Source organism: Cricetulus griseus, chromosome 2, assembly GCF_003668045.3.
Source record: "Cricetulus griseus strain 17A/GY chromosome 2, alternate assembly CriGri-PICRH-1.0, whole genome shotgun sequence".
NCBI lineage: Eukaryota > Metazoa > Chordata > Mammalia > Rodentia > Cricetidae > Cricetulus > Cricetulus griseus.
Genome location: NC_048595.1, coordinates 169,948,589 through 169,962,030, shown reverse-complemented (window position 1 = coordinate 169,962,030; position 13,442 = coordinate 169,948,589). Strand labels below are relative to the sequence as shown.

The 13,442-nt window shown below is 40.1% G+C and overlaps 1 protein-coding gene across 19 annotated transcripts in view; it reads left to right on the top strand.

Annotated features, from left to right (window-relative positions):
* The window catches only part of Tcf4 (transcription factor 4), a 342,153-nt gene that overhangs the window by 173,699 nt on the left and 155,012 nt on the right, over window positions 1–13,442 (top strand). For all 19 annotated transcript variants that reach the window (XM_035440081.1, XM_027402662.2, XM_027402658.2 and 16 more), the window contains one exon: window positions 1,685–1,746. In XM_035440081.1, coding sequence (XP_035295972.1) covers window positions 1,685–1,746 — 62 coding nt within the window. The remainder of the gene's footprint in view (window positions 1–1,684; window positions 1,747–13,442) is intronic.

Genomic DNA, 13,442 nt, shown 5'->3' with positions numbered 1-13,442 from the left:
TGATAAAGGTCACACCTTTCCTGATAGTCATAGTTACAAAAAGCAGTTAGAGGGTAGGGTAGCTTATATGACACAGGTGGGTAAGGACCTCTGTGTGACCACGTGTACAGTGGGCACAGGTAACCTCACCCTTACAGTCACATACAGCAGAGTTTCTCCTTACCATGTCTCAGGAATGGCAGTCTGTGTGATGGTGTCTCATTTTCCTGGAGTTGAGGCTGATATGGGCATGGATTTTATTCTTTGCACTGAACACTATGAAAGAAGTGTAGTTTTCCTAAGTTGAAGTTTTATGAAAATCAAGAGAGAAGCTAATACAGGGGTGGGCTGGGAGCTTAAGACTTAGAATTTACTCCCTTTGAAAATAACCCTCCATTGGATGTGTTAATTTAGTGACATAGACATAGGGCATACTTTACACCAGAGATAAAATATCTGAAAGACACATTCTGTGTGTGCTGTCAAGGAGGCTTAGTCTGATAATATTGACATTGAACCCAAAGAGTAAATGACTATCCTTCCTTTCAGCATTCGTGTTGAGTGGGGAATGAAAATCTGAGGGTTGTAAACTTTAACAGGATGTTGGTTTGGCTCCTCAAAATAGAAGCTTTGAATTTCCCCTTTGGGATAGGAGAAGAGCTTACTGCTGTCTTTAAAGTACAATGTACCTCAAAGCACTAGTCTTAAGAGAAGTGTCCTTCAGTCTTGGCTGGAGAGAGGGCCTGGGCACTGGCTTACCCCACTAGCCCCTTGTCATTTGGTATAACCAATTTTTTAGAGCAACCCTCTGAACATCACCAACTGGATTCAAGGACACCTCTTGTAATGCAATTCTATTAAAATCTAAACACAGGAAAATGTGCATCCTTGGGTTTATACTCACATGTGACTCAGTTGCAATGGAGACTCTACTTGTCCTGAGCAGTCTAGACATACATGTGCCTGTCCTGAGCAGAGTAGATACATTTGTGACTGTTCTGAGCAGTCTAGACATACATCTGGAGATTGGAATTGGAACAAGACTTTCAAAAGCCTGATCCTGGGACCCGCTGGGTCTCCAGGTAGACTCTGAACTTGAATTCAGAATAGGTGATTTCCCCACATCCCCCTGCCCAAGAGTTCCTGCCATCATTGTGTTGATCATGATGGGGATCACTCCTGAGAGTTTCAAAAGGGGAGGAGAAAGAGGTGGGGGGAGGGGGTCTCAGAATTTTGAACAGTGTCTTTGCTAGATTCACCATCTGGAGAGTCTGTGATTGATTAGCTTTGGCCTCCCCATTAAGTGTCAATATAATCAATGGGAATTACCAGGCTAGGGTCATTACATAGATCATTTGCCTGCTGTGTAAATAAAAATGAAATTGTTCAAATTTTGTGTGAGAGAAAGAAAGTGAAAATAAGTAATGACAATTTGTTTGTTAGAGAAAGTGGAGGCCACTGGAATGACAGTTTTTGGAAGTGTGGAGCAGTTTGGCTAAGAATAGGAATGAAGGATATTTTTTTCCAGCTTCTTGTCGCCAGAGTGAGAAAGTGATATTCCCTCTCTTGCTTGCATACATTGCCAGTAGTGCCTCCTTTACGTATGTAAACATCGGGGCTGGGGAGTGGATTTCTGTTACCTGCAGGGGAGGTTCTCTCTAAAAGCAAAGCAGGATTTACACAGTTTTATTGTTTCTCTTGGCAGGTAAAACAGAAAGGGGCTCATATTCGTCTTATGGGAGAGAAAACGTACAGGGTTGCCACCAGGTAAGTACCACTCTTGGTTGGGGAAGAGTTGAGAGTTAACCCGGGAAATGAGTGCTGTGCAGCTATGGCTATGATGTGTTTTCAGTTGTGACACTAAGGTGCACGGAGGGTGGAGAGCCTCCGATGACTGTCTTTAAGGAGTGAAGAGACTCAGAGCTCAGAACTAACAAGCATTGTTAGAGCTCGGTGGAGTCAGAACTCCATCCACTGGCTTGTTTTTCATCAGCCGGTACCCCAGATAATGTTCACAGACCAGCTATGTCAGTGAAAGTAGTCCATCCAGAGAGTTTATTTGCAATTAAGAACTTAACAATTTCTCGCCTAAGAAAATGCTTAGTGTGTCAGATGCTGGGTTCAGGTGGCGTTGCTTTGAGTTATAGTTTTCTTAGGGGTTATATAATGTTGTGTGAAAACAGGGTGGGATTGAGAGATAAAAATGTCTGTGAAAATATGATTTGTTGTCCTTTTTTTGTTTCTGGATTGTTTTTGGCCAGAAGTCAAGGCCAGCAGGCAAACAGCAAAGCCGTCTCGAGAGAAGCATGAATGGGTTAGGAAAAGAAGAATAGTTTAATTAAATAATAAAATGCCACTGTGACACAAAGGTGTGTGTGTGTGTGTGTGTGTGTGTGTGTGTGTGTGTGTGTGTGTGTGTATACTCGAGCATGCACGCACGTGCCCACCCACACATGCTCATGCACCCTTATGTGAGTCTGTGCCCTCTACATCTGTAGACTTTCAACTCTCTGGAGAGCCCATTTCTGAAAGTACTGTCTATAGGCAAAAGTGGAAGCTTTCTCTCAAGACAATTCCAATTTTATAGATATTTTTTTCCTTTTGAATTTTAGTCTTATTACCAGTCACGATTAAAATACATATTTTAATTTGTAGTTTTAAAGAATAGAACTGCTTTGAAAAGCTCTCCCTGAAATTTAATAATGCTCTTTAATACCCAAAGGCTTGTACCATTTTATTCTTCACCCAAAGAAAGCAGACATTCATTTTCAGGCCCAAAAGGAATGATTCATCTTTTGTGCCCTCTTACTCTCCTAGTTTCTTTAACGATATAGAAAAAAATCCACTTGGGATTTTTTTTTTTAAACAACCTGTTTATTATATCCTTAAAAAAATGTAAACTTACATGTGCTTCATTACTGTAACTAGGCATTGGAGAAGGTTTCCTTTATGGGATAACTCATCTATCATGAAGGTAGAGTTCTGGGGGATTGGTTCTGGAGGGTTTTCTCTCCCCTCCCTGCTGTATACATTTGCATTTTAAAAGTTGACTCCTCTGGCCCAGTTGCCAATTCAGTCATACTCGGCATCTGAAAGATTCTTGCTGCGATGAGCCGCACAGTGCTTGGTTGAGGAGTCTTGCAGGAGTGTAGCCCATGGCAGCTTGTGTGGAAAGAATTCTGCAGGAAAGACATTTACAGCCATTCCAGTTCAGCGGAAACATCTTTGGAATGTGAGTGCACATGTTCGGGGCAGATAGCCTGGGCAACCAGCCTCGCAGAGCCGGGTCTCTGGTGTAAAGCTCTCAATTCCTGCAGAAAAAGCCAGTTCCTGTGGGTCTGGTTTCGGAGGGTCAAGGCAGAGGTCACCAGAGTTTGGGGGAGAAGAAAGTTAACAACATCCTTCCTTTTTGCAGATGGTCATGGCACAGGTCTCTATTTTTTGCTGGGCCCCCTTTGCTGGTCATTGAGAGAATAGGCTTCCTAGTCCCTGCATCCTTTCTTACTAATAGGAATTGGCATGGGTCCTCGCAGACACAGAGATTTCCTCTGCTGAGTAAGCCTGAGGCCCCTGAACTTGGGAAAAAGCATCATCCAGACTGTGGGAGTCAGTGTGTGTGTGCAGTACGAAGTCCCTTCTCCCTCCGTTTTTTGGGAATACTTCCCTCGGGTGAAACTGAACTTAATTTTTTTTTTCCAAACGCAAGGTGAGAAGTGGAGAGGGACATGGTGGGGGGGAACTGAGGTGGTTGCCTGGAGTGTGTGAGGGCTGACATTTTGGGACCTCCATTCGTTCACATCCAGGAAAAGTCTTTTGTATATTGGGGATGTTACTGCTTTGCTTTTCTTGAGAGACCTTCAGAACCTAGCTGGGAGTGTGGAGTAGCTTTCAGTCTTAGTTCTGCTTCATGCTTGCAAAACTGGCTCTCCCTGTGCTCAGCTTGGTCTCCGCAGTGTCCACCTATAAACAGTGTGATGCTGAAGGATAATAAAAGGGAAATGTTGAGAATTCCCTGCTTGGGAAAATAGGGATTGAAGATGAGAATGTGTACATAGTCTGGATTTCGGCTATCTGTGGCATTTGAGACAAGAGCAGACCAGAGTTTGTCTCTCAGTGAGTCAATTTCTCTTGAGCCTTATTGTTCTTTGAACCCTTGTCTACTACTTGAGCTAAACAAACCCCAAAAGAAAGGCAGAATCCCTGTGTCTTGGGCTTGGAGTCTAAATAGCAGATCACAGCTGAAATGATTCCCCACTGTGTAACAAGGTGAGTGACTCTCTCGGGAAGGGGGAGCTTTTGTTTTCTCCTGTTTGCTAGTTAGTGAGATGCTGGCCAGAAACCCTTTAGATGGGTTGGCCCCAGGAGCTGCAAAGCTGCCTTTTCATATGATAACAATGTAGCCTGTGAACCTGAGGGATGAGCAGGGTTCTTTGGGAGCATGCTTATTCTAGCCCCAGTGGCTTTTTGCTCATTCTATACAAATACAGTGGTGGTAAGCAACAGGTAGTGAACCACTATCCTGGAAGATTTACTTATTATTGTGAGATGTATAGGGTTGCAAAAGTACATCATTGTGATATATAAGCTCTCTCTCTCTCTCTCTCTCTCTCTCTCTCTCTCTCTCTCTCTCTCTCTCTCTCTCTGTGTGTGTGTGTGTGTGTGTGTGTGTGTGTGTGCTCCTACATGTAAGCAATGGATGTGTTTCTCTTAAGGATTTAATGTTAATAGCTTTAGACATGGTTTTCTAAAAAAAATGTTTTAGCAGAAAAATAAAAAGCCATTGGGTTCTTTATTATCAATTAATTTGGATTCATTAAAATGAGAAGCAATATAAATAAATACATCAATATGTGATGTTATCAGAAATATACATACTAACTTTTTGCAACTTTAGAAATTGTGTAGACAGAAGTGACTTTTCAAGGCTCTCTCACGAAATACAGAGAAACTAATTTACATCAAATTGGTGTACGGAAATCACACCCCAGTTTCAAACTTTTCTTGCCAACTCACAACCTCATCTTACTTTTACTGGCAGAGAAAATAAAATTTATAATGGAAAGTTTGACAGAAAGACAAATGGGTGAAAATAAACTTTTTCACAAGTTAGTCCAACATTAATCCTGTAAGAGCCAGCGCCTATTTCCTAGTGGATAGCATTGCAAGTAACAGAAAGAAGGGGAAAACAAAGTCACTTGCTTTTGGTGGGTTTTTTTTTTCTTTTCTTTTCTTTTTTTCTTTCTTTCTTTCCTGTGCCAAATAGGATCAATTTGCAGGATTAAATTTTGCCAAATTCTACTATCAGTTTTTCTTTCTTTCTTTCTTTCTTTCTTTCTTTCTTTCTTTCTTTCTTTCTTATGTAAGATGAGGTCGACAGAATTGATAAACTTAAGTGTGGACATTATCACCCTGAATAAAAGTTTTGACAGTGGTGACTAGGAGGTGTGTGTGTGTGTGTGTGTGTGTGTGTGTGTGTGTGTGTGTGTGTGGGAGAGAGAGAGAGAGAGAGAGAGAGAGAGAGAGAGAGAGAGAGAGAGAGAGAGAGAGAGCTAAGTCCAGTCAAATGTTTTTTTCAGGGACTGGTCTGAATAGCCTTTCTAACTCCCCAGGTGACTCACTGTGCAGCTAAATTTCACCCTTTCAGACAATGTTCTGCCAAATTATGTACCCTTTCACTGATAGGTTTTCAAAGTCTGTCATTCCTGCTGACCTTGATAAAGTTTTTTGACTTCTTGCCTTAATTAGATTATTCAAAGCATGGATTTGTATTACAAATGACCTCCATTACAGAGACACTGAAAATTAGTGATACATTGAAATCTATTGGGCATTCCTGTACTGACAAGCCAAGCCCATTCCTCGTTGCCTCTAACCAAGTAGTTGAGGCCCATGCTACCCTTAGCCATGCTTGCTTCCCTTGAGTAGTGACTGACCTAGGTTTGTGCCGATATTGTTAGATGTTTACCTATTAAGACTGGTAGAATGGACTTAAAATTGTATTTAATTAAGCAAGCAGACTCTTGCTAAATTTCAGAAGCTTTAAATCTGTCAAAGAAACAAGTCATTTCTTTGTGTAACTTAGCTTGTAATTCACTGAAACGAGACATCTCATTGACTCTGAAATGAATTATAGATTTAAGAATGGAGGTTTTCTTCTAATTATTTGATTGGAGAGGTGTAAAAAACAATCCAGCTGATGTAAATCTAAAGCTTTTGTCCTTTTTAAAGTTTTTTCTCCTTCCCTAAAGTCAAAATGGAAAAAAAAAAAAAAAAAAAAAACAGATCTAAGTTAAAACGACACAGAACTCTTAACAGTCTGCCATGAAAATGGTTACTTATACCATGGAGCAGAAACCCATTTTGCTTTTTAACTGAATGGGTGTTTGAATGCTTGTGCTTGGTTTGGCCTCAGTCCTCTGTGTTGTCCCTGGGAGCAGTCCCTATGTCCTATACCACCCTCTGCTTTCCCTTTGTAACATTTCTGCTTATTTCCCATTATTTATATTCCTTGAATTTGGCTAACCAGGGCTCCAGAAACTCCTGGAGCGCAAAGACGGGGTGGGTCTGCATGACCTTGCATTATGTATCGTGTGCTTGGTAGGTTAAAAATGGGAAGACTTCACATTTGTTTTCTCAGCATCACTATTGACAAACATTGGAGGGAATGAAGTTTGAACAGCATTGTTTGTGCTTTGGGCATCTTTATCTGTGCCTGTGGTAGTTAGACAATGGCATCCAAGGGAAGTCCTTCTAACTTGAAATGCTTGTACAGCTTCTGTCACATTCTGGAGAGACACTGCAAGGGTCTCTGAGTGGACTGTCTACCTGGGCTTCACTGACTTGATGATTTTTTTTAAGTTATTTATTGTAATTTCTGCCATTTTTTTCTACATGTATATGAGACCTTACTCAGTCAGGAAGGTGATTGTAAATGTTTTGTGTTTCTGGTGGGGGTGTTATTGGAACCAAATCTCAAAATCCCGATCTGATCACTTGGCAATATCAGAGTGAACAGTGCCTCAGGATGTTTGCAACCAGTATAGCCTTGGGCATTTCAGGGTCTGAATTTGCTCTAAGTGTGCTGTCCTAACTGTCACTAAGCAGTGGTTAGTAGGCAGGAGCCTATCCATTTGGAGGAGTTCTAATAGGTATAACCCGCTTTGAAAAGATTCCCAGCACTACCAAGGCAGAGTCTTTTCTTTTTCGTACTGATCAGGATCTATTATTGACCTTCTAGGGTTGTGTTGGTTACTGAGGAGAAAGAGAAAGAGAATCTGTCCCTTCATCCCCACTCACTTCTTCCTGTCTGGACGTTAAAGAGAGACTAAGGATTTGTGTTTGCTTTCATATTCTTCCATGTATACAGTCATGCATTTATGTATGCATGTATATATGTATGTATCTACCATCTATCTATCTACCATTTCTGTCTGTCTGTCTATCATCCATCCTTCTATCTCTTATTGCCTAGGATTGTGTCAAACTGCCAGGTTCAATTGATCTTCACACCATCCTGAGTAGCTAGGAATGTAGACATGTCTTGTTTTTATTTTGCATTTCACGTAGGGAACATTTTTAAGAACCCAGAAAATTTATAAAACTAATAAAATGAAATGCCATATATCTACTACAGAAAGAGTTGTTAATATTTATTATAATTTTGTGTATATAATACTTGTAAGCACATATATTTTCAGAAAACCATTTTTTTTTAAGTGACAGAGCTAAGATTTCTACCTTAGATTTTTCAGGATATATTTCTTCAAAAAAGGGCACCCACCTGTCGTAACTAAAATACTGTTATGCTCTTTAAAGAAATTATCAATAACAAAATAACAACTTCTTGCTGATTCATATTCAAATTGCTTCAGTTGTCTCCATGAAAATGTTCCTGTTGGTTTTTGAAAACTGTTGAATTGATACATGGCATTTGGTTTTTGTCTCTCTTTGTCACCTCTTTCAGATTAGAGCAATTTCTCTTTTTATTTGTTTGACTAGTGGTTGCCTCAGAGAGACCATTGTGATTGCCTTTACAATATCCTCTTTTCTAGAAATGTGGGTTCTTCTCCACATCATATTACTTAATTTGTTCATCACTTATTTGTCTAAATGCTTACTGAGATTCAGACTGGGCATTTCTGGGTAGATGATCTTGGGGATGAGGTGGAGTATGCCATCGTCACCCCACCAGGACCCTGGGCTGATGGCAATGCTCATTGGATCACCTGGTTAACTCCACATTCCCTCGATCACTGTTATAAAAGAAGCTTTTTTGGCCGTAAAAATGGTAACCCTTTGGCAGTAGGTAATTATGCTTTTCCTCCACAATCTATTCACTGGTGCTTTTAGCAGTTGTTGATGAAGCCTATGTGAATCACTGGATTTGTGTGTGTGATATATGCATGTGTGTCTATGCTAGTATACTCACTTGTGGGTACCCATGTGGAGGCCAGAGGTGGACTTAAGGTACCTTTCTTTATCTCCCTCTGTTTTTGAGACGGTCTCTCACTAAACTTGGAACCCACTGTTTCTGTTAGGCTAGCTGACCAGTGAGCTACTAGGATCTGCCTATTTCCATATCCCTTGTCGCTGGGGTTACCAGTGTGCTCTGCCACACCCTGGGGTGTGTGTGTGTGTGTGTGTGTGTGTGTGTGTGTGTGTGTGTGTGTGTGTGTGTGTGTGTGTGTGTGGTGTGAGAGATCCAAGCTCAGGTTCTCATGCCTGGGTAGCCCTTCCTTTACATATTGACCCACCATCCCATCACTCAACAATAACAACAACAAGAATCTAACATTTTACATGTATTTTACACGTGTAGCTGACAATCTTCCCTAGGGAAAAGCTTTCTTTCATTGTTCACTTTTTGCTTTTTTTTTTTTTTTAAATGCCTCCACTTTTAGTGTTCCATGTGGGTAAGGTTGTAATGTCAGTGGTCCGTGGTTTTGATATGCCCCTTATTTGTAGGCTACTGGCTGCAGTAAAGCATTTTTCCAATCTCATTATAGTCTCTTGATGACAGAAACAACCATGACTCAGGAAGCTCACCAGAAAAGTCCTAGTTGCAAAAGGCAAAAGTAACCAGGGGCATATATCTTTGCAAGAGGAACTCTAGTATTTAGTTGAAATTTGGGGCCTTTTACACAAATCTCTTGCTTCCTTAGCTATTTATATCAACCTTGTAATAAGTCCGTCATTTCTCAAAGTCTCTCTGTGCTCTTCAGTGAGTGGCCATCATACTCTAGACTCTGTTCTGTGAAGAATCAGCAAGATACTGGAAATAATCCTCTCCATGATCAATCCAGATATGGTTGAAGAATTAAATCAAAATGTGTACATTTCTGAAAGACAGTTTGGGTCAGACTCAAGAAATTCTGGGAACTAATATTAGGTGTGGATATAAATAAACCTCTAGAGTGACTATTAATTACTACCATTTAATGGCCTAAGAAATAGAACCCAAATTAATGGATCAGACAGACTCCAAGTCACTCTGAGTTAAGTGACAGCAATGTTTTTCTAACTCTAGCACATCTGGTTTCAAAGACAAGAACCCTTTCCCCTGTTAGCCCAGGCCATGGCTGGGGTTCTACATTCTGAGGTATGCATTAGGTCTTATCTAGGAAAAATATGTTCTGTGGGTTTCATGGTCTCGAAGGCTGGACTAGTACAGTGTTCATGACAGAACATCTTGGGTCAGATCTGTTCAGATTGGCAATGAGGACTAGGGTGTGTCCCACTATTCCCAATGGCCCAGCATTGAAAAAAAAAAAAACACACATTGTATAAATAATCTATTTAGTAACATCCTCAGTCTTAGTATGCGCAATTTCCTCAAAATCAATAAGGATTTCCTGTGAAAATGCTTGGGTGGAATATGCCAATTCACATTTTAGCAATGGCACAAACACTTCCTTTAAAATATACAGATTCTGTTGGCCTTGGTTGTCACGTGGTGCTGGCAGAATAAGGTTTGCCATGACACATTTGGATTCATAGCAAATCAGGTTATTGTCCCCCAAACACCTGAACAGTGTAAGGTAAAATTCCTAAACAATAGCTTTAGTGGGCTCTAGAATGTGACCCCATCATTTCCTAAGGATGATATTTAACCTACTTGTGCAGTATATTCAATAACAGGAAAAAGGTTAAGAATATAGGGCAGTCTTACACAGTTCAGGATAAGTATAGACAAAGCCATCAAATGTGTTTGGAGATGATGTGTGGACTACTATGCTTAGACATTTAGTGTCCAGTTTGTAAATTCATAAAGATTTGGGATTAACTTCCCTTTTCTTATGTAAAAGCATTAGGAGTTTTAGTTTATACAAAACAGGACTATAATTGTTCATTTTGTATTTCTATTGTACATAGAGAAAGGAAAATCAGTCAATACTAAAATATTGGCATAATTCTGGAGTGTGCCCAAGAAAGTTCCGCACAGACATATATCTTTGTGTCTTGTAGAAGTGAAGATAACCCTTGAGTTTTTTTTGTTTTGTTTTTCTTCATAAATTCTCACAATTCAGAATAAGGACATCCCTCAAAAGTGATGTTGCCTGAATCTATATTCTGTCTAAACTCAGGTAGAACATCATTCCATTATCAAGCAAATATTTCCTTGAACTCCTTAAAGTGAAACTCAAGATTAATGTGTCCCTAACACCAGAAGATAAGAATTAACCCCCTCACCTGAAAGAAATCCTTTAAGACTTATTGAATTTGCTGTTGGGCCTTATTTCAGTAACCTGTGACATGTTCCTTCTTTTGGTCAGTTTTTGTTCATTTTCACATGTATGTGGGTTTGGTTCTGTGGGCTCATTCATTCGTACACCAAAGGGGGTACCCAGAAATATGGCTACCTGCCCACAGTGGCCTGAGGATTATCCGTTGGAAGTAGATCATAAGTAGCACAGCACCCCAGAAGAAAGGGCTGTTAGGCTGTATTGGCTGCCATGCTGCTGTTTCGCATATACTGCTTTTCTCAGAGCATGGCATTGATTTGTGTCTGACTCTCCTTGTACTTAATAAAGGAAGACACATTTTGGTGAGATTGAGACTTTTGCCTGGCATTTCACCAGATCTCCTTGAATGGGATCTGTTATTAGTCATGGTATCTAGTGACACCCCCCACCCCCAAACTTGGCCCTCATTTCTACTGCCTCCCTCTGTTTAGAAGATCTCTTTCAGTGAAAGGAGTTTTGTGACTTGAATAGAATACATCCTCCTATTTTCATCCTACCATAAAGCCAAGCTTATGTGCATTTGGGACAACAGAGGTCAATGTTATGGCATAAGCAAGGAGTAACGGTGTGGTTGTTTTCCAGCACTGACCATCCCCAGAGTGCTATATGCAGGGGTCTTTGTATGTTGGGGTTTTGACTGTGCATGCATGCAAAATAATCCAGGCTTATTTGTGCCACCCTAATGAACAGCAGGCCACTGAATCTTTTCAGTTTTATTGGTATTATATACAGTTAGTTATTAAATTTCATCTCTGTAATACACCCTCAGTAAAAGAACCAAACATTGCTTCACTTAAAGAACACGTTGTGTGTTGTGTGATGCCCATCCCTGTCACACACCCTCAACAGCTGCTTACAGATTGCAAGATCCATTGTATATATTCCCTTGAGCCCACCTCTAATAATCGAGACACATCTGCCATAGCAGTATTATAGGCATATGTAGTTTTATTGAAAGCTATACCTGTAAAAAAATTAAATAACTCCTACCTCAATTAAATTGGCAAGCTACCTTTTATAAAGATCATATTGCAGACCTCCAGAGACCCAGGGAGTTCATTTTATACTTACATTACAAATCACCAAGTATGTTATTCTTATTTAGCTGAGGAGCTGGTATTTCTCAGGCTTTGATGATAAGATACTTGATCTCTTCTCATTTTTGTTTAACTTTCCCCCTCATCTCAACATATAAAACAAAATTCACAAATAAGGAATATGATGACAATATTAAGATATTCCTGCTATGAACAAAGAATAATCAAAGGTACAAGGGAGGCTGCCATGTCCCTCTTTGAGTAAATCTAAAGGTTATCCACAGGATCCCCACTCGTCAGTCATCATAAGAATTGTTTGAGACTGTCTTCACTTCAGCAGTGGTTCTCAACCTTCCTAATGCTGTTTTCTCCCACTTTTTATGTGCATTTCTGTGTTTTGCCTGCATGTATATCTTTGTGGGGTGTTGGGTCCCCTGGAAGAGCAGTCAGTGTTCTTAACCACTGAGCCAACTCTCCAGCCCTACTCCAAATCTTAATGCAGTTCCTTATGTTGAGGTAACCTCAACCATAAAATTGTTTTTGTTGTTACTTTTTAACTGTAACTTTGCTGCTCTTATGAATCGTAATGTAAATATCTGTGTTTTCCAATGGTCTTAGGTGACCCTATAGAAGGATCATTTGGTCACTGAGGGAGTCACAAGCCACTAGCTGAGCGGTCTACAAGCTGTTTTGAGATCTGTGAGATCTTCACAAAATAGCACAATATATGATGATCAAATGAGTTAAGTTGGTTAAGTTAAGCAATTCAGAAAGTTGCTATTGGATTATATTTTTGTGATCTGTGAGGTCTTCACAGAAGAGGCAGGATGTTACCTGATGCTCAGATGAGTCAGTTGGTCATACAAAGCCTATGTGTGTGGATTAAATCTCTTGCATCAACACTTTTTCTTTTTGTAATGAAGACCGGGTCAATAATGAAGGTCTACAGTTTAGGAACATTTACTGACACTTTTCTTTATGTATGATTGCTGATAGTTTCTTCATGCCCCACTGAATGGCCACCACACCAATGCCCATAGGGATAGTACTAATTGCACTGGGTGGGATATATATATATATATATATATATATATATATATATATATATTTGTTATGGGTGGGGTACAATTCATTGGTCCAGGGGAGTGGGAAAGGAGAACTGAGGTCTGCATATGATAAAGATACATTGTATGCAGGCATAGCATTTCTAAGGAATGAAAAAAAAAACATTCTATATGCAGCAGTGTGATGGACAATCAGTACTGTTGTCATTAGAAGGTAGAAGGCATGCCTTGCTTCCTTTGCTGTCTAGATGAAACATAGAGCATTGCTCTGCTTGGCGCACCAAACTTCCTAGAGTTAGAATTCAAGATCTTAGAGCCCAATGTCATAAAGAAGGTTCTTTTTGTTTTTAGTGAAAATGAATTATGAATTTAAATAAGCTCTTCAAAGACAACTGATAGCCATGTGTCTAAACTCAGGCCACAGCATATTTTGAAGTGTCATGCACCAAGTATTCTACCCATGGCTATGATGTCCTCCTATACAAATGTCTATTAGCATTCCTTTTGAGCTGTGAAGCCTGCTCTGGTAAATTCTGTAGCTTGGAACTCTCATGTGCAGGCAGAGTAAGTGGTTTGACATGGCATCACTGGTGGTAAAAGATTTGCTATGGACAATCGCA